This window comes from Buteo buteo, chromosome Z, assembly GCF_964188355.1.
Source record: "Buteo buteo chromosome Z, bButBut1.hap1.1, whole genome shotgun sequence".
Classification (NCBI taxonomy): Eukaryota; Metazoa; Chordata; class Aves; order Accipitriformes; family Accipitridae; genus Buteo; species Buteo buteo.
Window position 1 is genome coordinate 21,698,513 of NC_134204.1, and position 26,602 is coordinate 21,725,114.

Consider the following 26,602-nt stretch of genomic DNA (forward strand, 5'->3'; position numbering starts at 1 on the left):
AATTAGGCTGTCGGTGAAAGATATCCAAGCTGGTAGTATCTGTTCAGCATGTTAGCAAAAAAGCCTACTGTACTTCTTTCAGTTAGTTTATTAGAAAACATCAGAAATCAGAAATTTCAGAAAAAGATGTATTTTGTCTGGCCATACAGTACCATACAGAAAATCTTCAGCAGAAATAATAGAACTATTAGAACTGTGATGCATTGATATTAAGCACACTGTATAGTTTATATTATATTTAATAGATCATTATATTGAGACTATGGAGATATTTCATAACAGATCAGGTTGAAAATACTTGAATTACACAGCATAGTGAAATTGAAAACTCTCATCAAACTTATATGCAATTGTAGAAAGCAGTTGTGCTGATTGTGTGTGCTAGTTTTTTGATCCAAATGAGATATGAGTCCTGTGTATTAAAAGATTATGATATAATCTAACAAGGAAAAGGGAAAATAAGTTTGCAAATAACGCTGCTGAAGTAACTAGATTTTTGATTCAGCAATCTAATTTTAAAAAGTTAAAAATCAATTTGGATTATTCATAAATTATTTTTAATCTGTTTTTCTCACTGACATGAAAAACCAATTGAGATAAGCTGCTGCTGCTTGGGGCATCACAATTTATTAAACAGCTCTGCCATGAGACAATAGGATCTATATTTAATTGCTTCTGCTGTTTGCAGATTGCCCTATTCACCTCGATATAGAACAACTACTATGGGAGCATTCTATATAAAATATAACAGCTCAGAGAAAAAGATAGAAATAAAGACACACAAGATTACTCTATGGCCTAGCATTTAGGGCATTCTACAGGACTATGGCATGGGAGAAAACTTAAATGTAAGTCTCTGCATCCTTGGTGATATGTCTGGTAGATGAGGATGCCACCAAAACCATAAACTCTCTTTTGAGCGTGGCGGACTGCTCCAGCACAGAACTACTTCCTCCGATGCATGACCTTTTTACATGCTGAAAGTATTCATGCAATTTAAGCCAAAATTGCCACTGGTATTAACTGAAACCACATTTTCAAAGAAGGCATTATTTACTAAAATGAGCTTAGATAACTTGGTATGAAAGTTTTCCACTGGTATCAATCCCATTTTCAAAGGTTTAAATGACTTTTTGAATCCTCTTCTTGAATCTATTATTAGATGAGTAATCTATTTTGTTGACGGTTCCATCAACCTCTCTTTCCTTGTTTTAGTAACTTTAAGAAAAGTAGCTCATCACTAGCAATTTATTTTCAGAGAAAGAATTCATACAGTATTTTACAAGGACAACATTAAGAGTGAAAATAGAAAAAGAACTCAAATGGGTATCAAAGATAATTTAAAATATACTTAAACATTACATTTAAACATTTTATGTATTACTTATATTACAGATACAATACAGGAACTATTGGAAATATACCAGTTGCATTGCTAAAGCAATTCTACCAGATCCCTATTACTCCCAAACTTCAGTCCTCAGAAATGAGAAGCAGTACTACTTAGTCATTACAGACAAATATAGCGCATCCCACAGAATATAATTTGGAACTATCTTTCAGAAATACATCCAAAGATGATTTAAACTCCTAGAGTGACAAAAAAAAAAAAGGTAGTTAAATTAATTCATTCACCAGAAAGAAACTTAAAAGAAGAAGCGACATTCTGGGTGACACAGTCAAGCTGCCCTGCTGTCACAGGCTCCACATGATACAACCCTTTCCACAGCTATTTTTAACACGCAACAGCCAATTACCTTCATGCTTTTCTCCAATATGCTATTGGAAGGCTGTTCCAGAGCCTTCCTTGTGTGATAGAGTTTAGGAGTACTCTAATTCCAGCCTGAAGGTCCAAGTGGCCAATTAAACCCCATTGATTTGTTCTATTTTGCCAACACAGCTCTTACAGAGAAGTATTAGAAAATCCAGTAGAACTGTAGCTAAATCTGCCTAGCAGATATGGGTTTAACTTGCCCTTAAAAATCTGCAATGATAAAGGACCCACAAGCATGACATTTCTCTTAACATCTGAAGCATATCCTTATTAAGAATAACTTTTTGAAAATTTAGGGGTTTTTAACAAGAGTCCTCTCAGACTCTGCAGCCAACTATCTCCCATCACTGCAGGTACGTACCTAGAATACAAAAACTCTCTGACATTTGCCATTTAATTTCACAGTGCATGAAGAATTCTGATGTTCAGTAGTTGAAAACCTTTGTGCAGTGACAAAATATATTGCCAAACACATTGTATTCCCTACACAATTTGTTTCATTTATTTCCCTGTACTGACTTCTAATGTAAACAAAAAAAATTCAACAAAATGAGGTATTTTTGTCCTGAAAATGAAACTGCATCGATTCATAGAAGTCTCACATAGAAAACCTTGATTCTAGCTTCCTAGAAGTCATGGCAGTCAGGTGAAGTCCCTGATGACTGGAAAAAAGGGAAACACTGCACCCATTTTTAAAAAGAGCAGAAAGGAGGACCCTGGGAACTACCAACCTGTCAGCTTCACCACTGTGCCTGGGAAGACCATGGAACAAAACCTCCTAGAAGCTATGCTAAGGCACATGGAGGACAGGGAGGTGATTCGAGACAGCCAGCATGGCTTCACCAAGAGCAAGCCTTGCCTGATCAACCCAGTCACCTTCTGTGATGGAGTCACTACATCAGTGGACAAGGGAACATCTACAAATGTCATCTATCTGGACTTCTGTAAGGCCTTTGACATGGTCACCCTCAACATTCTTCTCTATAAATTGGAGAGAGATGGATTTGATGGATGGACTGTTTGGTGGATGAGGAATTGGTTGGATGATAGCATCCAAAGGGTAGTGGTCAACAGCTCAATGTCCGGATGGAGATCAGTGATGAGTGGTGTTCCTCAGAGGTCCATACTGGGACCAGTACTGTTTAATATCTTCATCAACGACATAGACAGTGGGATCGAGTGCACCCTCAGCAAGTTTGCAGATGACGCTAAGCTGAGCGGTACAGCTGACATGCCTGAGGGACAGGTTGTCATCCAGAGGGACCTGCACAAGCTTGAGAAGTGGGCCCATGTGACCCTCATGAGGTTCAACAAGGCCAAGTGCAGGGTCCTGCACTGGGGTCTGGACAACCCCCAGTACCAGTACAGGCTGGGGTGTGAAGGCATTGAGAGCAGCCCTGTGAAGAAGGTCTTGGGGGCACTGGTGGATGAAGAGCTGGACATGACCTGCCAATGTGTCCTCGCAGTCCAGAAAGCCAACCGTGTCCTGGGCTGCATCGAAAGAAGCATGGCCAGCAGTCGAGGGAGGTGATTCTGCTCCTCTACTCCACACTGGTGAGACCCCACCTGCAGTACTGCGTCCAGCTCTGGGGTCCTCAGTGCAGGAAGGACATGGACCTGCTGGAGCGGGTCCAGAGGAGGGCCACAAAAATGATCAGAGGGCTGGAGCACCTCTCCTATGAAAAGAGGCTGAGAGAGTTGGGGTTGTTCAGTGTGGAGAGGAGAAGGCTCAGGGGAGACCTTATTGTGGCCTTTCAATACTTAAAGGGGCTTATGAGAAAGATGGGGACAGACTTGTTAGTAGGGCCTGTTGCAAAAGAACAAGGAGTAATGGTTTTAAACTGAAAGAGGGTAGATTCAGATTAGATAGAAGGAAGAAATATTTTGTGATGAGGGTGGTGAAACACTGGAACAGGTTGCCCAGAGAGGCGGTAGATGCCCCATCCCTGGAAACATTCAAGGTCAGGTTGGATGGGGCTCTGAGCAACCTCATCTAGTTAAAGATGTCCTTTTAAAGGTCCCTTCCAACCCAAAGCATTCTATGATTCTATGATTCTCTGTGCTTTTCATGTAGGATCCCACAAGAGACTCAGAACACTAGACAAACCCTCTTCCTTATTTTTCTAGACATGCCAGCACATTTGTTCTTTCTTCACAGCATCCCCTAATAAACATTAATGATAGTGCAAAAGTTACGTGGCTAGAGTACAGGACACCGCAGTCTCTTTTGATATCAGAAATATGATACCTCTTGAAGCCTGTTACTATGACAAATCTCATTCCAACTGTATTGGAACTTCTGTTCCTGAAAGGTAAAACTAATAAATCTTGAATACTTAGCATTTTTAGAGCACTTCAAGCACTGGTGAACAGCTAGGAAAGAAAAGTAGGTTTCTCAGAAATTTGTATATGCTTATCTCATTCTGTGTTTTCTGTAACTGACAGTTAAAATACTGAGCACATTTTCAGTAAAGAAAATATTGTATCATGGTTGTTCTGATGAGGTTTTAAAGGTTTTCTGGTGCTTTCTAAATCCTTGCTGTTACCTATGCTATTGATAATGGAAAAGAATAACACAACTGGACTAGCCTGTCACTTCGTAACTGAATTCTTCTTCAAGAGTTCAGAGGGAGCTTAAGACTTAAGATCTAAATGAGGGGCTTTTGGAAATATTCGGGATGTTAACAGATGAAAATCTCTGGCTAAGAGAGGGGTTCATCATTACTGCAAACCCCATTCTCTCTGCATTTCTGTCCTGAACCTGCCTGCATGGATGATGCTTTGACTCTACTGTTCCTACACCCATGTGCATGTAACAGACTTCACCAGCTTCATTTTCACAGTACACGTGAACTGCAGTAGGAAGTTGTTGCATGAACGCAAAGCTTAGCCACCTCCCTCTCCAGTGACCCACCTGCACACAATCAGTTTGAGGGTACAGGAGTCAAGAAGCGCTGAGCTGATGGCAAGGTCTGCAAGGGCTTTGCCTGTCCAGCCGCTACCAGCAGCTGCATTGCTAGGACACAGAAGCCCTTCCCTCAGGGAGAGCACAACTGAAGGCACTTTCTAACCAACACAGTTTTTTAAAAGGACTTAAGTTTTAAAACTTCTATCCTTCAAAATTTGATTGAAATCAGACAACAGGTTCAAAAGCTGTAAGAGGGGGAAACAGATACGTATGATCATGTAGGCCTCTTTTGTTTAAGAAACCAGGAAAAAAAAAAAAACCAACTCATATATAAATAGTTATATATTCAAATGAGGGTCCCAAAGCACTTCTTCCTGCCCAGCATTCTGCATCTGTTCCCTTGATTAACACCCAGTAAAAATTTCAGGAAAGCAGTGAACTTAAACTCATAGTCACAAGTATGCTTATGTATTTTATATTTTTCAAATATCAAAACCTTTATTAAAAGTACTGCATAAGGAGATGAGCAGTCCTTTTTTTGGGCACAGTGGGAGACAGCAGAAATGAAACATTTCATGTATTCTGTTTCAGGAAGTAGATTCATTTTGCCTTCCAGAATTATTTTTTTTTACTATATTATATAATGAATGAAACAATGGCCTGAGTATCCAATCTTTTTGTAGGACTGCATGAATGGATGGTTCAGAAATGTTAATTATGTAAAAAACTCTTAAAACTTTTATTCATACTCACTTTGCAGGGGATAAGCAATGCTCTAACTCATCATCTCTAAAATCCTTCTTCTACTTCATGGAACAAGCCACTGAGCCTCTAGCTGGTACAATCCCTACCTTATTATGACTTAATCTCCGATTCCTGCTTGGTTGCCATAAATAGCCATATATTAGCTCAGCTGCAGCTCAGCATGCATACCTTTTCGTGACTGTGGTACTCCTAGTTACTTCACCACAGTTACTTCACCACAAGCCACATCTACTAGCAAAATGCAATCCTATGGAAAGAAATACGACTAGGCTGTGAGAATTATACACCATATAGAGATTCCACTCTTGCTAAAGATACTGTATAGCATATAGCTCACCAACATATGCTGCAATAATTTGAGCATTTAAATGCATTACAGCATTTAAAACTTAAAATGTTTATTATATAATGTCCAACACAGCACCTTAACTGTTTTTTTATCTAGCTATAACTTCCTAACAAATAAAGATGGTCGAATATCCCAAACTAATCCCCTCATTAATATCTGCCTAATGGAAAGGCAGATTACTTACTAATACTAATTTCAGTATTTGTGGGCTGGACATTTCAAATACTGTTGGATTAGAAAAGGAAAAAAACCTGAGCAGTCTTTAACTACTCTCCTTCTCTGGGCAATTCCTAGGATTATTATATTTTCATGGGACAGATCAGTCTGGTACAAATATTCCAAGAGGGAAAGACCACTTTCGATGACAGTTATTCAAAGGGCCTTGAAATTCTCTGGGGGAACTGCACAGTTACTGCTGTACTTTTATCCTGGGGGAACTGCACAGTTACCACTGTATTCCCTGAAGAGCATTCCAAGGACACTTCAGATCAAAATCCCAAACAGCAACACGGAAAGAAAAGGTATTTGTTTATTGTTAACCTTCACCAAATCTCCATTTCAAGATCTCTGTGTTAAATTACAGTCAAGAAAACTACTCTCTCACAACGTTAGAGACAACCAGCAAGAAATGTGAAAAGGGCTGAAAGTACATAAAAAAATAAATGGATGTGGAGCTGGGTATCTCTTGGCCTGTACATGAAAATATGCTTTTCTGTATGACACTACCCTAGCATTAAAGGAATTTATCTCCCACTTTTTTCCCAGGTGTAAATTTATGCATACCTCAATACTCTAAGTACAGGGTGGGGAAAAGGATTATTTTTATTTATTTCACCATGTCTATTTGGTTTATGACCTGTTTGGAAACTAGCTATTCTATCATCACTTTTGTTGCCTATTACCACAGCTTCTTTTTTTTATTTGGAGACTGGTAGAAGGTAAGACACTACAAAGATGACATGATGGGATGCCAGATGAAAAAACATGTCATATAGTAGGACATATACAGGAACCAAGTATAGTGAAACAAAATGAAAAAGTGTGGCTAATTAGGAATATCTGTAAAGGTTCAGACCCACTATTTACAATTTAAAATACTGAGGAAAGGCAAAACACAAGAGCTTAATAGCAATTATAGGCCATGTTTGTAAGGCAGTTTTGTCATGAAATCTGTTGCATGAAATGATACTTTATAATGGGCAGGAAACATTGGAGTGACAGATTTCAAGAAGGTTGCTGGGGACTTTGGGATCCTCTGTGAGTTGATAAACATTGGATAAAATACCTCTATCTGAGTTTAAGAATTAAATAAAATATGTGAAGTTGGAAGTCTAAATTATTATCTAGATGCCTAAATATAAATAAGCTGATGAATGGATGCAATCAAATGCAAAGCTAAATACATTAAGTCCTCACACCAGTATTTTTTTAGTAAATAATTCTGCTGTTGGAGGATGGCATGATATGTACATTGTTATTTCACAATACACTAAATCCAACCTATTAATATTGAATTTTTTTGTCCTTAATATGTAGATTTTAATTTAGTTGAGCATTGATTTCCATACATTGGATAATTGTTCCTCTGTCTGAAGTTCTAAGAGTAGGTATAGATGACCTGCCTCATTCCTTTTTCAATTATTACACTTATCCAATTAAAGATGAACTAGCCAAAAAAGTAATACTGGAAGATGACGTTCTTAAATCCAGAGACCATGAAAACAAAATTTCACAAATGGTCTAAGATGAATAAAAATCTTAGACTTGGATGTGTTAGGATGATTTTTAATTGGTCAATATTTGGTCAATATAATAATTAACATCTAAAGTCCAGATTCACCGAACCAAACTTTTGCCTTAAAATAGCAGCCAAAAACACAGTTAACCCACTATTTTTAATATCTGCCAAAAATAACATTATAATTAATCATTTGATAACTATAATCTACTCACGTCCCTGAAGGCATTAGTTGCCTACAGAGAAAAAAGTTGGATACAAAGGCAAATGAAACCCAACTTTTGAAACATTTCTTCCCTAGTATCCAGACACACATGTCACTGGGGTATATATATGAGCCTCTGTGGTTGACGTTTCTACTGTAACCAGAAAGGCTATTTTACCTTGAAGGTCTTGTCCAGTTCTCAATCTTACAAATGAGCTGTATTTTTTTCCAGTTCAAAGGAAGTTAAACTCTGAAAACTTTAAATTGTTTGTGAATAACAGAGGGTATATTGACATCACCAGAAAACAAATTGCTTTTAAAAAACTGATGGTTTAAGAACTCATTCTTTAAAATCTGTTGCAATAAATTTGTAAAGAAAAATAAATCCAGTAATAAAGTGTGATAAGGCACATGAAAGGAATGCAATATAAAATGTTATGACACAAGATGGAATACCTTTTTTCTTAAAATGTTCTAAAGATCATGTGATTGTTCAACTAGGCTTAGAACTGACCTAAGATTTCACCAAGTAACTGTTGTGTCAAGCCCAGCAACATGTGAAGGACATGCAAACTTTCTGTTAGAGTTGCATCCGTATGATAAACATAGGTAACTGATTTAATCCTCAGCTACTGACAGTGTTAAAAATATGTCTGTATTTCAGATCAAGTATCAAAGACCATTTGTTAGTGCCTGAAATTAAAAATTTAATAAGCACTATACAAAAAATCATGAAACCAGGAGCTAGATTTCATTGCAGATGGAAAGAGTTAAAGTCATCTCTCTTCATCTCAGCAAGAATTATGTGTTTCCCTGAAGGGGACAAGCTGTCATCTGTCATACTAAAGTAACCCAATTAAAATGAGACAATATGAAATAATACAATCTAAACCAATTGCTTCAGACAATTGAAAATATGAAGCCATGCTACTTTAGAAAAAAAATTAAACCTTTGACGCTTTTGTAAAATTACTGAATAAAGTCATTCTGTAAAATTAAAAGTTGTGATAAAAGAAGACTAGAGATCCTCCTTTTGAGAGATTAACTAAGCTAACTAAAACTAAAAGAAACAGTTCCCTTCAGATAACTGAATGTGAGACTCAAGTATACTCAGTTTCACTATAGCTTTCCAGTGGCTGAATATCTTTTAAGATTCAGGCAATTATTTTAATTGGTTCTCAACAGTAAAAGGGTTACTGCCTAAATAAGGCAAAATACTTATTTTCCTACCATTTTTCCATATTCATCTTTAAAAACAGTAATAAATTCTGAAGGTAATCTAGGAATATCAATTAAAGGTAGGGTAATAAACACCCCTTCCTTCCGCAATATTTTTATATGCTTTATAATATAAGTGGATCAGACATTTAAAAACAGTTACGAGTTTCCTAAGCAAAACTGTTCATTCCTTTTTTAGATGCTGTGCTTGGTTCTATCCACTCCTTTGAAACTTTTTATTTTGTACGCTCCATTTTGCTAATTCCATGGAGTGAGTCACACAGGGAAAATTACTGTGTTTCTTAACAGCTACTGACCAGCAGCTTTTACTGGAAATATTCTTGTATTTTTATATGGTTGAAATAAAAATTATCTTAAATAATTCTGCTAGAGTTGATCCAGTCATAAAAAAATATGAAGCATCATGTATTCAGTTAAGGTTTCAGCAGACAATACTGAATATTAGCATAAAAATTGCCATTTAGCATAGTGTATAAGTAAAACCTAGCTATTTCTATTTTAATAAGATGAAACTATAATAAGCTGTAAATAATATTTGTTGACCAACCTTCTTCAGTTTTGTAATTGTCAGCTTTCAACATTTTTAGTGGTTCTTCTCTCCCCTCCCTCTACTCTTCTTTTTCCCCTGCCCCCAGAAACTATGTTGAAAATATCAAACCAGTAAATCTTCATGTACAGACCTGGACAATTCTTTGGTTGTCTCCGAATGCCAAATACATGGATTTCAAGTAAACCTGCTAATTTACTAGAATATTTAACACTATCATTTCCGTTCCCAGTAGGAGACAAATTCCCTTTCTCAAGTGAACCCATCTATGAATGTAAGACTATCCTCACTTAACTCAGGCCAGAATGTTTAGAAACAACAGAAGTACCCACAAATATACTTACAAAATACTTTATGTATTAAACAGCATAAATAATAAGTAATATTTAATTAAAATGTTTAATGTAATAATAATTTAATTTTTTTTCTTCATTATTAAACTATTGTCTAAGAGGTAGAGGTGTAGGGTAATTTTTGCTGAGTCAAAGTATAGGTACAGATCAACTCCTCCCAAAGAAGAAAAGGTGGCTCTTTGTAAGCAGCTAAGAGTGAAGAGACTGTAGAGGAAATGCATGAACACTCAACAGGTGTTTTATGAGTAAAAGCAGCTCCAATTTAGTTTCTCCTATTGTGACTTGAGTTTCCAAGAAGATACAAATCAGGATTATATCCAGAGACAGCAAGACTTTCTGCAAGTTTATAGGATCCTTCAAGAAATAACTTGACTCTAACTTAGCCTGAAAATGACTGGTTAAAAGATGTATTCTACTTTTAATGAGAAGTAGTGATTCAAAGTGATTTCAGTCCAAATTAAAAAAAAACAGGTAGTGCATTCAAAGGACAGAGGTATGAAATAACAACTTCATTTACAGATCATATGCTGAGGACAGAACAGCAAAAGGCAGGCCTTGGCAAGAGTCTGCATTTCAAAGATACAGAAGTTTAGTTTGAATCAGTTGCAGTAATATAAAGATGAGTATATTAGTGATCTGAAAACACAGGTTAAATGATCTCATTATTCTGGAACAATAGATTAAAGTCCCAACAGGACACTCACCTGTCTAGGACACCCAAAGTAAGCAATGACAGTTTACATTAGCTCATATGGTTAAATTATCTTGCCTGCGCAGAAATTTTGCATGCAAAAGTGTCATAACTGTTGTGTGGAAGACTATAGACCACATCAGTGGTGAGAGATGTAATTTACATATGCAGATACATATCTAAGCTACCCATCAGGGGTGTTGCCAGGCTTAGCTGACTAGTGTATCTGGAGAACTTTCGGCTTTTCACATGGAAACATTACAGAAAGTCAAAGTACTGCTAATATGAATTATAAACAAATAAACCCTTGCCCTGTTTGCAAACAGTAGAAATATTTTCATCTCTTCCCTGATACTCACATGCTGGTTAGGTGCCACTGGGCAGATAAGGTTTTAGAAATATAAAGGAAAAGGCAATAGATACCTTAAAATGAAACTCTTTGTTTCATTCAGTATCTTAGCATCTCTTCCTACACTCACCCTAACCTGAGCAATAAACTTCAACAATGCCTGAAGGAAAGTAACACCTGTCACCGAGCATAAGAAAACAGGGAAAAAGGTGACCTTTCATACTTAGCAGTACTGTGAAAATCTACTGGTCACAGAGGATTAGACGAAATTCTTTGGTATTAAAAGCATTTCTTCTTAGTTTAAGAAATTACGTTTTTTTCCCCTAAATTCAGGTTCAAATCCAGATTTCAAAAGGAAGAACTGAGATATTCCTCTACAGTTTTTATGTTAGCATCTTAAGTATAAAGTATGCAAAAACTAGTCAAACACTGTGCTGAGAAGCAGTTCAGAAAGAAGCTTTTTTTATTCTCCCACTATAAAATACACACAATTTTCTAGAACAAGCAAATGAGTAAACATCTGCATGAAACATTTAATCCTGGTTTGGGTTAGAAGAGTTTTGCTATGTGAAGAGCATAGCACTGGTCAGACTCAGTTCCCCATGATACCTTAGTGAGCTGAGGTGACTCATCATGTCCTAAGAACATAAAGAAAACTTTGTTTCATGCATTAGCATTGAGATCTTAATTTTCCATCAGTTTTCTTCACAGTTACATATTGTTCTAGTCTCACAAAATGGAAGAACCTGCATAACAATGGAAAACCAAAACATTTTTCACTGGCTGAAAACCATGTGGGGTTCTATGAAATGCACAAATAAACAATTTAGTATCATTATTGTAGAATACTGGCAAAAAACAGGAGACAGAAGTTTATTGACAATTGCATTCATTGAGGGGTTTACTAAGGTGCTTTTCAAAAAGCTAGTTAGTCATCAAATTAGTCTGAGGCAAAGGATAACATGTATAACCATGTATCTGCATCATTTTGCATTAGATGACGTATATAGAACAATAATGATCAAATCAAGAAAATATAGTGGAATTAAAAAGGAACCAAGAAAGGATTTTTTTTTTCTTTATTCACTGCCTTGGTAACCAAATTAAATCTCATTCAATCTTCATAGGCCAAAAGTTGGCAGAAAAGCATGAACAGTCATAGGTTACATTTTTTATTCTGAAAAGTTAGTGTATTCACCTGTGGATTAATTTCAAATCTTTACCAGTTTAAAGACAGATATTCTTGAACACAGGTTTTTCACTTCTGTTTTTCCAATGGTAAAGCTGAGGGGCATGTGCAATATTTGTTTACACAATTAGGCAAGCCAAAATTGAATACCATGTTTATCTTTATTTGGTTTGACATGAAAAAGGCAGATAAAATGTAATGGAAAGGAAAGCTAGGTTGTATAATTCAGCAGTGAATGTTTCTAAAATTGTTTTCAGTGTGAATGGCAGTAAGCTGCATATTGTTAATACATAATTTATGTTGTATAGTGTGCAATGTGGTAAGTAGTTATAAAATCCTACTCCTCCTTCTACTATCATCACAAATGTTTCTCGCTATTGCTAGGGCTAACTTTATCATCACTTGGGATATCACTTGCCCCAACCACTGCACCCCTTTAATTGTATATATTTTGTATTTTCTTCTCTACAATCCAAACTGTTTGAAACAGCTTCAGAAAAAAACCACTTTTTTTTCTCTACTTCAATATCATTTCAAATGCCCTTTAGAGTCCATTCAGATTATAGCTACCCTTATCTGTCTGATACAGTTGTCCTCCCATTCGTACTACCTGGGAACATATATTTTTTATAGATGCTTTTTTGCCAGTAGTCAGTTCCTACCTATTACTAGGAGGGTTCAGAAACTGGAATTCTAACTACACTTCCAAAAGCTTACCAGTTCACATTCAAACCCTACTCTCGGAGCCAACACTTTTTGGCTATTCTTTCCCTAAACCCACATAGAGGACCAAACATGAAAAACACGTCTACCCCCTTGACTGGTTACACAACATTAAAATCCTGGACATTTGAAACCATAAACTAAATTTCAGAAGGGTTCATTTTTTATCCCCCCCACTCCCCCCACCCCCCCCGGCTCTTCCCCCATATTCCATGTGAGATGAGCAGGAACTAGCACATTAAGGCATAGCGCATGTCTCTAAGGTACAGAAAATATCTTAAAAAAGCAACATCTCTAAGGTACAGAAAATTATTAGTCCTACTTCTGAAATACTTGGCTCTGCATGCATATGAAGGTTACAAATACTATGATGTATATGATGCTGGCCACAAAACACCTTTGATGTGTTATATCAACTTTGGGGAAACATTACTAAAGATGATCAACTAATATTTGTATTAAACCAACACAAAACTAATTGGGGCCCATGAAAGAGGTCCCTTCCTTTATCTTCATTATCATTGTTTAATGGACATCTGAAAGTAGCATGAAGGGAGGTTATATACATATAGAAAACTTTTCTTTGTGCCAATTCCTCCTGTTCACAATAGAAAAGGTTGGCATACCTTATAGGCAATGCATGGATTTGTTAAAGTTCAGAATTAAAAGACAAGCTATGGCTGGCAACTTAAAATCCTGGCACCCATAAATGCTCCTTACAGACCTACTGTAGCATGAATAAGCAAATTTGCCAATTCTGTGAGAGCTGAGAAGAACAACAGTGTGCTAAAAATGTTTCCATTCTAAATTAAGGTCTATGATTCAGTAAGCACAAACGTAGTCATGGTATATTTGCATTCAGTTCAAATAGTAAATGCAGAACATATAATTATCTTCATATATCTTCCCAGCAAACACTCCTGCCAGTCTTTCCCAGACAATGGGTTCACGTACTGTGGCAGACAGCAAGGGGCTGGCAAGGAGTACACTGGGGAACCAGGTAACTACCTCTTAAAGAAGATAAATAACAGTCGCTTTGTTCCAAACCCCTTTCAGCAGACTTCAGGGTTAATGTCTGAAAACCACTTAGTCAGAAGATGAACCCTGGGGGGTTAAAACATGCTTAAAATAATTTCTCCAAGTTTCTGAAAATAGAAGTAGGCCGAATTCTTAAAAGACAATGGAAACGGTCTTCCTGTTAGGTGTGAACTGCAGCACCCTTACTGCCAAAACAAAAAGATGAAGTACATCCAAGATCACATTATTCATTTTTTGGGTGATGTGGTTTGAAGTTGGCTCTAAAAGGGTTTTACATAGACTAAAATTATCTTATGGAAAGGTGGACTAAAATGTAATTTTAAAAAACCTCAACAGATGCATTCAAAGGAGAGCATGCTTACTAATTGTTTATTAAAACTTAAGTGGTAAGAGCACAGGGCCCGACTGTGCCCCGCCCCGCCCCCCCCCCCCCCCCCCGACTCTGACGACCTGCTCTCGGCTGCTGCCATTGGCTCCCCGCAGAGCAGCCCCCGCCTCCAACAAATGACACCCGGCTGACGCCAGCACTGGCGCTGCCAGGCGCCGGGGTCTCGGCTTTGTACCAGGGTTCTGAAATCCAACTTTGAAATGCCATAAAAAGAACTTGGCTTTAAGAACTTCGCTAACACATTTCCCAGGGAAAATCCCTTCTCAGGTTTTCCTGCAAATCAGTTACGTGCAGAGGCTAACATACTCTAAGGGCAAATCTGTCAAAAAAACATGCACCCTAAAGCCAATCCTTCAGCTTGAATGCAATTCTCTTTTCTTTTTTTAAATGAGCTTCCATAATATGTTTGCTTCTAATATTCTCAATATTTACCCAAGGACTCAATATTTACCCAAAGAGCGAAAGTTTCCTGGGCAAGAATTTTTGCCTTAGCTAGTAATATTAATTGAGCACTAATCAAGACATTTATTCCAACATCGGGTACAAGACATGACACAACAACCACTGGTAGACTTTATAAGCAAGTTAACTGCACTATATTGCAAAGAAAGTTACAGAGACAGATTTTTCAGTGAGCAAGTACTATAGATGCCTGTGGTTCAAAGAGGAAACGGCTGTTTTAATGATGATAAAGATAAAGGGATTTTAATGCTATATGATTGTCTTCCAAACAGCCACATTTCAGAACCTGCCATACAAATGCATTTATTAAAGTTTATTGAATTATCATATGAATGAGCATTTTTCTCCTGTTTTCAGGTCACTTGAATGTATATAAATAAGCTCCAGGACAAACAACACAATATCATAGGGGGAAAATATGTCTTCATTATTCCCTTCAAGTCAGGCTAAGAAAGAAATGGGAAGAAGTGTTCCTTTGATACAGGAAGAAAATACATCTCCCTGCTGAAAAGGCTTTTATCATGTAAGAAAACATGGCCATAACAATACAATTTTTGTGACTTGCCTATTTTGTAAAGGCAGAAGACTGCCAAACTCATATTACTTCATCACTACTATCTCTGTAAGATTTTCATTTTTCTCATAGCCCGGTTAGTCCTCATTTGACATTAATGGAGGGAAAAACATAGCATCTGGTAGTTGCCACAGTATTTTGCAAACAAGCATTTTGAGTTTAACAATCTGTAATGTGTATTGATTACTCACCATATCCATGAATGCCTCCTAAAGGGGAAATTATTCACATGCATCATGTTCACAGATCTTCCAGCATTAGTGTTTTCCTTGTCAGACAGATTTATCTGTTATGGTATTCATAGATGCATTCCAGAACAACTGCATGAGCAGTTAACAGCAGGGATTATTGCAAGAATTACTGTAATCCACAAAAATAAAAATTCCCAGCATCCGAAGAAAGACTTCTCACAGGGTTTTCTAGGTACATGTCCATCCATTTATGCATCACTTGCTACTTAAAAAAACGTTAAACTAATCAGTATACAGAAACTGTTATGACAATGCCAACAGTTTGCCTTGATAAAAATCCAAGTGCTTTGACTGTGAATTAAAGCATCTTCATAGGCAGCATTTTGGACAGTTGGAAAAGGTCAGTCAAAAGATAGTTTCTTGTCATCCATGCCAAATCGGTGGTTAGGGGGAGATATGTAACTTCAGATTGCTTTGCCATGGTCAGACATGAATATTGCTTTTTCTTCTTTCTTAGACACATATTCATCAGTGATCACTTTAATGCAGCTTTCCTTCCTCACAAGCCCAGGGAACAGGATGATGTTTAACAGCCATGTACAACAGCCCCAAACTTCTTTCTGAATTTGATACCGTGGGTTTATTTCTTCAACTAAGAAAGAAGGAAGGAAGTATGCTTTTTCCGCTCCTTAGGACAGGACTACGGTGAGATACCATCACGAGATATGATCACATCGTGACCAAATTCATTTTTGCTGTCTAACCCTGTAATAAGGCTGCCTGCTCCCTTTAAGTGAAATGACTAAGCTATTGACACTGTCACTGCAGAACCTACTTCTATTTTGATGCTACACTGTACATAAAACCACGTGCGCTGCAAAACGAAAGCAAAGCTTTTAAGTCCCGTGTTACCTAAGCATTCTTTCTCTGCTGTCCTGTTTTTTTCCCCCAGTTCAGCTCCCAGACAGCAGTTGTCACTCCTGGCGCTCTGGTGGATATCCTGGGGAAGATTCTTAAGCCCAAGCTAACGAGACGGCGTACACCTCGAAGCAGCGCAGGCAACAGGCTCTCGCTTCCTTTTCCCTGACCGGAATTGCCAACCTACCCCCGGGGCTGCCGGTACCCTGGCCCAGCCGCCGCTCCGGACACGGGCGGGCTCGGCGGCGCGGACTCTGCCCGCAGCGGGCTGGGCTCGGCTGCGGCGCGGGCTCTGCCCGGCAGAGGCTGCGCTGGCGTCAAGGGGGCCCTCTAGGTGGGTTCTCCCGGCACAGCACGTCCCGCCCGGCCTCTCCCACCCGCGGAGGGAGGGAGGGAGGGAGCGAGGGAGGGATGGAGGGCGAGGGCGGGGGGCAGCGGCCCGGGGGGAGGAAGGCGGGAGAGCCGGCCGCCCCGCGGCCGCCTCCTCCTCCTCGGGGCAGCGGCAGCAGGGGGAACGCCGCCTGGGCGTGCGGGCGCCGGCCGCGGAGGGTGCGTGGAGGTGTGCGTGGAGGTGTGCGTGGAGGTGTGCGCGGGGCGCGCCCTCTGGTTCGCCGCCCAGAGGCGAGGGGGTGCCGGGCGCGCCTTCGGACTCGAGCGCGCCCGGGCCGTGCGCCGCTTGCTCGCCGCCCTTTTGGGGTGGTTTACGCCGCACCGGGAGTCTTTAAACTTCAAACGACCCCTCGCCCTTTCGGGCAGGAAATCCTGCGGCGTGGAAGCCAGCTGCAGCTTCAGTGACATTAAAACATGCGATAAGACCGTGTGTTTGATGAGGGCGTGGGTGGACCTGGGAGTAACGTGATAAGATACTGCGGGGCACGTTCTTAGAGATCCCTTTTATAGATCTGAGCGCTTACGCTCAGTTCTGTTGCTGTCACAGCTCTGTTCTACAATACCCCAAATTAGCCCCAGTACAACCGATGCCATTCTGCAGGAAGGATAAAATATTAAAACTGCTTGAATGTCACAATGCGTTGACAGTGAAAATAGTGTTTATTTCAGTTCGGTGACAAGCAGGGAGCCCGTACTGCTGCACGCATCTGCATATTACTGTACTTTGAAGATTTTGAGCACCAAAATACAACAGATTCCAAAATTTAAAGGGGCTCTAGCATCATTTATGTCCCACTACTCTGTGCAGAAGATTGGGTTTTCTCTTTCGTTTAAATACAACCGTGATAGGAAGCAGACACTGAGGGCTGCAAATGGCCAGAATGAAAATTAGCCTCTTCTCACTATGAAGCTACGAAACAAAGTATATAATCATGCTCAATAAAGATAAACATTCAGTATAACTTTTAAAAGGACCAGGTAAGCTGTTATAGCTGTTATGATATGTTCATGCTTTATGTAAAAAGCGGCACCCTTCCCACCCCCCACCTTCCCCCACCCCCCATCCAATTACTTTGGGAATATATACCAGAGACACTTGAAGAGAATACAAACAAAACTGTGAAAACTGCAAGGTTGTGTGATTAATCTGAATATGAATAAACATATCTAACTAATCCAGCTGCCTATTGCTTTCTCTAGGCTAGATCCACTTACTATGAAATATTAACTACACCAAATGCTACACAAATCTGCACCACATTATTATTTCATATTTCACTCACCTAACTGCATACTTGCCCAATCATCCATGGGCGCTGACATTTTCAACACTAGGCTTACTTAATGCCTTGTACTATCTCAAGAAAGAACTTCTCAACACTGAGCCGGCACCTGACACAGTTGAAATCTACGAATGAGTCTATTCTGCATCTATATGCCTATTTATCTGCTTTTCTCTAGTATTAAGTTCAGCACAAAGAATGGCACCCATTGACTGAACTAATTTCATTCAGAAGCAGAGCTGCAGAAGGAGAGTGGGCGTATAGAAAGTTACTCTATAGCATTACAAACCAGTTAAAGAACTCACCAAGAAAGTGGAATGCACAATATATAGGCTTTCCAGAGCTGGGATAAATTAAAGACAGAGACTTTAACCAGTAAAGAATTTTTGTTACATTGCCGGTATAGACTGACTTGTGAAATTTTTCCAGTTCAAGCCCATTAATAGTTTGCTAATCAGTTTACCTTGGGAAAAAAAAAAAAATGCAACAGCTAAAAGCATTTAGTGACATTAACTTCAGTGGCATTATTTTTTTTTTGACTGGATAATAAGCATTTTGGTATGTCAGTTCCAATTCAGGTTCACCAAGTTCTTTGAAAAAGTAATCCAAGCACAATTTATGTTCAAGAAAAAAAAAAAAAGATAGAAAAAAGTTTAAAACAGGTTTGGCTTTGATTCCTTGGTTCTGCTATGAGAACAGTGCTCTGACCATTAGAATTTAGGCTATAGGAAGGCCTAGTGCATCTTCATCTAGGCTAGGCATAAAGAAGCTGGAGGAAAAAAGACAGAGACACAAACAGGAATCTGTAAGTGATAATGGCTCTTCCCTGAGATGGCTGAATGCCAGATTCCAGTCCCTTCTACAAGGTCTCCTTGAAACTTTTCCACCAAAATTAATTAGGTAATGGACAAAGTATGTTTGTAGCAGGAACCAGATTATCTGGAAGCACTTCTCGCTTCCAAATAAATAATTACATTGGACAATAGAGTGAGGATCTATCCTCTTTCTCTGTCTTACTAGTCTTGGGAATCTTGCATTTCTGACTGCCCAATGAAACATCTAAACAGGGAGGAGTGAAGACTATGTCCTTTAAACTTTGTTTTTAAGCAGCCTGTTGACAGTGCAAAATTGCAAACACCTTTCCATTCTGTTCTTTAGGAGTAGGAGAACCAAAGAAAGGACTATTTGCATCTCCACTTCTTAATTTCCATATTTCTTAATTTCCACATAGTCTTCCTCCCACAGCACTCAGCTTTTCAATTACTAGTATTATCAGAAAATTCACTCAAGAATTGACTAAGGTCTGTTTCTGTTAAACTGAAGTCTTACAGATTATTTTCATTGCCTCTTCTCATAGCTGCAAATGCACTAGCAGACACCAGAGGAAGAGTTTACTTGGTGACACTGGTGGTCATGATCATAGAATAGTTTGAGCTGGAAGGGGCCTTTAAGGGTCAGCTAGTCCAACCCCCCGGCAGTGAGCAGGGACATCTTCAACTAGATCAGGTTGCTCAAAGCCCGTCCAACCTGGCCTTAAATGTGGGCATCTACCACCTCTCTGGGCAACCTGTTCTAGTGTTTTGCCACCCTCATCGTAAAAAATTTCTTCTTTATACCTAGCCTGAATCTGCCCTCTTTTAGTTTAAAGCCATTACCCCTTATCCTATTGCTACAGGCCTGAATAAAAATTAACAGTCACTTAAATGTTAATATTGATTCATCTGCAATACTATGAAAATATAATGTATAGATGTAACAATTCCCCAATACTTGGGATTCATTTCTATATTTTGACTGTTAGGATCCCTTTATTATTTATAAACTCTCCATTAAAACCATATAGATTAAAAAAATCAACTTGATTAATGAAGTAGTAAGAAATGCATCCCACTGCGTGCAGTTAAATCATCCAAGTGATAGGTCTTTAGTCATACAACTTTTTAGGTCCACAGAAGTTACATTCAGTAATAACAGCATAGAAAGTAAAGGCACAAATCCATCTCATCAGAATCCTCAACAGAGTGAGCAGATAAGCCTAATAAACTCCTTACCACATTTTAGACTGCTTTACTCACAGACAGGTATTATATGAGTGTATGTCAAGCCAAGTAACTTAGCTTTTTGTCCTGTCTGCTTCCTCTACCATCCACCCTGCATGGAAATGACGTCACTATTGGACCCACTTCTGGAGTAAGTAAACTATTCCTTCAGAAAGAAAAACCTGTGCAACTTTAGAAGCACTTTTCTACAAGCAGTCCAGATAACAGTAGGTTTATTTCTCTCTATTCTTCCTATGCAGTCTTGTTGCATCCCTACAGGCCTTCCACCCTCAGACATCTTCATGACAAATCAGGAGGCAAGCCACATGCATTTTGGTGTCATGCTATAGAAACAACATTCCAGTGGGCTCTGACAGAGCCTCACATGGTTTCAGACACTTTGAAATGAAAAATGACAGAGAAAAATTGTTTCTTTGTACCCAGAGAAGGTCTAACTGAGCGCTGTGCAGTGTGGATATAACCCACTCCACATAACTTGCCCTCAGGGCTTGAGAGCTTAAAGCCAAAATCATCTCACTGAAATTAATACTTAAAGAGAAAACTTAAAAAACCATATAGTTTACTTTTGAACAACAATCATGAATTAGGTAATGTTGCTAAGAGCTTGTGGCTATCCCTTAAGAAGAAAAAGAGCCTAGTTATCAAGTATATTTTTGTTCTGAAAATGATGTGCTCAACTCTAAATGTAATTTGAGCAGAACATTCTTCTTCCAAGCCCCAGCCCTTTTTGAAGTCCAAAGAATCTTCAGGTCAAGAACTCTGAAAAACTAATATTTTATGTGTCTTCTATTAACTTCTTAGTTTGTTCAGTCTCTCGCTTTCCCCCCCCTCCAATTAGAGCAAGAGATGGTTTCAGGTAATCTCGTTCTAAAATGGAAGATCTGCTCAGATGTATCAAAAATAATTATTTTTCCTCATCTCAATTGGTAAACGCCAGTTCTTGCTATACTTTTGCTGTGCCATTTATTTCTTATAATTGACATAAAAAGATCCTTAAGTTGCCCAGATTTAAACTGGAATAGATGGAGTGGTGTGGAAAGGAATGCCAGCACATCTCAGGGAGATTAAACTACCCTTTTGTCTCATTTGAAGAGAAATAGTCCTGCTATCCTTGATACTACTGACTGGTGATGCCTGAAGAAAAATAACTATCCTGGACAGCAATATATCTCCCTAGATTAGGCAGCACTGGTTATGCTCACAGACTCATCTCTTCCCTATTGCATAAGATTGGATTCAGATTCTTTAAAGATCATTCCACAAATGTAAACAGAAGTTTTACATGTATGCAAAAGAAATGTAAATAGAAACTGCAGATCATTGTTCTCTCTTTTCCCATTTGACCCCTTTCCCTGCCCACCTACTGACCCACATATCTCCTTTTCCTTAAGAAAAGCAGGAAGAAGAGAAGCAACTAGTTTGCTGACAGAACAGGGTTTTAACATACTAAAATGGAGATTAGTTTAAGTTCATATTTATGAAGTCATTTTGCCTCCTATGTCCTAGCTATCTTATTTATGGCCGGAAGCAGAGCTTGAGCTCTCTGTAAGGAGTCTTGTTATTCAGTTCATTGCTATGGAATATGTGGCTGGCACTGCATTGGCAGTTTGGATGTATATGTGCTGTGGAACAGGAATTGACTTCCGGTAACCACAAATTCTAAAATTTTACCTCCCTGAAAATATTAGGTAAGACTGAAATTCCCAGAAACAGTTTGGCAGAAGTTGTTTAAGAAAACCAATTGTCTGTTTCAACAACTATAAAACTGAAACATTGAGAAAATGATGACAGCTTTTTGTTTATACAGTGGTAACAAACTGAAGTCAGATTAAATACACTTCCAGTGAATAGTCATGACCTATTCTATAATAGGGAGATTATTGTCTATTGTTTTTAGTCATACTCTATTACAACATACTTCAGAGTACTTGAATCCTAAATGACAAGGTGGAATGAAATTTTACTTGTTCATACTTTGGAAAAAAACAGAGAAATTAAATTTATTCCGGTAAACATTAGTTACGTAGTAAGGTACAATATTATATTCATTCTGGAAGAAGAAGCTTAAAGTGAAACAAAGCATATGATTTAAGATAATTCTATTTATATAAGCACTTTGTCTTCAATTTAGTAAGGGATTATTTATTTTGCCCACAAACTTATCTGATAAAACTGGTTTCTATTCTGAGTTCTTTTTTCCCAAACCTGGGTACACTAAGAATGTTGTGAAGATGGCATGTGAGCCTACGAGATGGAGTTAACAGAGCGCTGCTTGCTAGCAGCCCATACTTAGGTTAATTGAAAAAAAGTATTGATGACTTCTGGAAAGACTTCTACTCTTCCCTTTAAAGGATGATGTTGACATAAGTACTCAAAAGTAGCTAAGAATCTTACATGAGGAAACATAAACCTTTTCAGAAACTGAAGAATATCAACATGAAAGGGCATAAGTATTCACCAGGAATAACTCCTTTTTTTTGTTTTAATCACAAAGTATGCCTTTACTATGCACACTGGAAGCTCAGCTATACTCCATTTATATCAGCTTTACCTTCTCTACAGGACTGTGGAGAAAAGGTAGCCTATAACATATTCGGTGTTTTGCCTGGCATCAAAAAAAAAAATCCTTTTTTTCTCCCCTACCTCTGGTAATATTTGCATTTCACTTGCTACTAATTTGCATATTAGCCTAGTGAAGATGGTTTCTTTCTATATTGCCAAGCATCATACGTATTCTGAACACAACTACACTTTGTAAAAGGAACTATCGCCACCTGTATTGAACAATGCAGAAGTGACTTACAAAAGGAAATGGCGAAAAAGGACTCACTCTTTATTGACAATTCCTATAGAATCTTACTTAGACATACTTTTTTTGATGCTTTCCTGTCTAGGTGGCATCTTTTCTTGGATGGAGAAGGGGAAGCGATAGAATGGGACACATGAAAAATAAGGGACAATGCTTTGAGATAATTTTTCCTGAAATGTCATTTCTCCTAACATATTTTTCTATCAAGTACACTTTTCTGATGTCCTCAAATACACAGTTCAATCAACTAAATTTCAATTTATTATTTATAATATGGTTTAGAACATTTAAATTCTCTTTTTAATCATCACCTAAAAACTTCACAAAGCTTTGAGTTGTAGATCACCCTATCAGAATCATTAATGAGCAGATTTCTAGTTTGTCTGGAGCTGCTTATTCATGGAAAATACTTCTTGTTACTTTTGAGATAGGAATAGACATGCTGCAGTTCTTTTGCTTTTAAGAAATTGAAGCAAGACATTTAGACTATTTTCTATGTGAGGATTCCTGAAACTTCTCCAGACACCCTAATGAATTTTGTAATACTGCATTTTCATATTAAACAATCTAGATCCTCCAGCTGTCAAATTAGAACCTTTGATACAACTTTTCTGAGAAAAAAACCCGAACCGCCTTAGTATAATTTGTTTCTGAAATCAGAATATGAAGTCAGATATTTGAGAGGTAATGTACACTAATGAATGAAAACCTTTTCTATTTGCCCTGATTTGCCTGGTTTTTGTTGGTTTTAATTTTATTTATGAGTAAAGAATTTCTGTCTGTTTGTAACTTACTTATCAATAAATGCATTATGTCAAAACCTTCAGGGCCTGCAAAATCAAATCATTTCAATATTGAGATTATGTCATAAAAAGGGTTAGCAATTACAAAAGTAATATAAGTAATGTTGAGTCACTGAACTTGTCTGTCCCCTGTGGTCAGCCTATCCTCATTGGCATCAACAGACTTTCTATTTTCTTTCATAGTTTCAAAAAGTTTCAGGACTTAAAACTTCTAAGCATTACATTCCCTCCTACTGAACTACTCCAAGATCCTGTTTTCTGATTCTTCTCTATAATGATAGTTTCCTAACACTGAGTCATATGAAAGTGTCACTAGTGCACTCCTACAGGCTACTATTTTTAAGAAAACCATAAATAAAAATACTAAGTGGAATCCTAGAACTCTAGTAGCATTTTACTTGGGAAATAACACTTGCCGTCTGACAGCCCTTTGTTATCTTCTCTTACTACCTCCTCATCTGCCTTAAAATTCTTTTACTGATACCTATGTTTTCCATTTTAAATAGTAATTTCCCAAGTGATGTTATAACAAAGATCATCTACATAAGTCCACCTACTACTTTGTCTGGAAAATAATATTAGGATTGCTAAAAGCAACTTAATTTAGTAAGCACATATGATTTCATCTCATTTTCTATTTGTCTTGATGTCTAGTAATTCTGGTCTTCAAAAAAAATTCTGTCTAGATCACTAGTCTCTTTAAATACAAGTAACACATTTACTATTATACTATTCCTGATTTTATAATCTTATTAACAATCCTACTACAAGACTCAGATTTCCTGTACCAGTTCTTTTAAAGCTCTTGAACAAAGATCATCCAGTCCCCATAACTTAAGAGCATTAATGCCTGAGGTTTGTCTCCATATCAATTGCAGCAATTTAGATACTTTTGTTCCTATTATCTATCATGCCTGTCCTGATGCTTAAAATAATTATCCTAATTAAAAATAAGACAAAGGAAGATATTTCTCCATTTCCTGTAATTCCAAAACCAACCCTATGGCACAAGTCTATGCTGCTTCTTCCCTTTATTTACATTGCTTTTACAGTTTATACACCTGTTTTCTGTTGGTTCATTGAGTATGTGATAAAGAAATCAATCAGATTTATCTTATCAGGCTATCTAATCCTTATCATAGTTTACAGATTTTTTTGCAACACAAACATGGGAAGTTTAAGTTTCTCATAGTATCATAATTCCTGATAGTTTGGGGTTTTTTTAATAAAGTCGGGACATTTCTGTCCAAATCCAAGCACTCTTGCAGAAGACCCCCTTCTATCAGGTAACATTCACCCAAAACAATTCTTTTGCATCTATGAAACACCTTCCTTTTCATTTCCAGTATTATTTTTTTCAAGTTATGGAACTGTAATTCCCCTCACCCTACCAGTGGACGTGCAGATCCCATAGAGCTAATTTCTGCAAAATGACATTGAAGTTATTTTCTAATTGCCTTTCACAGATGCCTTTAGAAACAGTCCAAAACCCCCCAGGAGTCTGCAGAGCACATGTATGATGCGCATATACAAACTGCATGATGCTGTCTTCCTATCTTTACACACATGTTCTTATGAATAATATTATTTTATTTGGTAGGACAGGAACTGTCCTGGTAATTAAGTTTTGTACACAAATACTTTTTTTTTTTTTTTTTTATGGTCAGATGTGCACAAAAGGTCAATGTGTAATTGTATATTCCTGTCTGGCAATTTCTAGCATTAAATAAGTGGCAACTTGTATTCTAACAAAAATACATACATTTGTAACTTGTATTAGAGTACAAGAACTAAAACTCATCAAAAAAAGACATTGCAGCCAGTGTCTGCTTCTTAAGTAAAAAGTGGTTAAGAATCAACCCCTAAACTTCTCTGTTTTCTTGGAATTTAAGGAAACTACATAATTTAAATTGCTGAGTGCCCAAATGAAAGCTAAGTCGCGACAAGTACATAGTATTTTATAGCAACACAGGACCACAGATGCTTAGGGTAGCTAAGAAACATAAAAGAGACAAGATCTTTGTCTCAAATGGTTTACAGTCCTAAATTAAGTAGAAAACAGTAGGAAATTATTACTCATTACATAGAGAAGTGGACTAAAATGTTCTTAACAGAAGCAGAATAATAAACTGATTGTAAAGTACTTAATGAGATTTATTAAATGAATATGGGCCAATATTCCCTGTATACAAAGCCATTCTTGGTTTCTTTTTAATTTATTGTTTAGAGCAGTAAAATACAGAACGAACATGTGACAATCTAAGTAGCAAACCTTTCCAGTTAAAAGACTGAAGTACAAATTTGCATGAGTTTATAGCAGCTTCTTCTAAAGACTGAAGTCCAAATCCTACTGCATTTACATCACTGAAAATGATGAGTAACCCAATGCCATCTATGGTGTTAACCACTACCAGTGTGATTGTGAACAAACTCAGAAATCCTGAGAAGCCTCACTGATTATTTCCTCAAATACATATAATGCAAGAAATGGAAGTCTTCCCCACAATGTATCTCAGACTGTGAAAAGTGTAACGCTTAGAAACTGGAGAATCAGCTTTTAAGAAGCACACAAGGCGTAAAAAACCACATTTTTTCCTATATGCTCCCAATGTTTTTGAGGAAAAGACTCCTAAATTGGGTGTCTCTGAGACAGGCAACAACTTTAGCTGCTTTAGACAGTTCTACTACAGACTGGTCTCCTGTCAGGCTACTGAAATATTCTTCAAAGAATTCCCTCTATTTGGCAAATTTAAGCAAGATGAGATGGTGAGACACAATGGGACTCATATACTTTAAGTTAGATATAGATTTAATGTCTTTGCAGGATCAGCTGAATCTATGTCTAGTTCCCCATTA

The 26,602-nt window shown here is 37.7% G+C and overlaps 1 protein-coding gene across 4 annotated transcripts in view; it reads right to left on the reverse strand.

Moving 5' to 3' along the window:
* Positions 1-26,602, reverse strand: part of PDE4D (phosphodiesterase 4D) — a 369,603-nt gene that overhangs the window by 284,575 nt on the left and 58,426 nt on the right. The window contains exon 1 of one of the 4 annotated variants that reach the window (XM_075021238.1): positions 15,484-16,645. The exons of the other annotated variants lie outside the window; for them this stretch is intronic. Coding sequence (XP_074877339.1) covers positions 15,484-15,530 — 47 coding nt within the window. The 5' untranslated portion in view covers positions 15,531-16,645. Of the gene's footprint in view, positions 1-15,483; positions 16,646-26,602 lie in introns of those variants that run through there. 4 annotated transcript variants of the gene reach the window in all.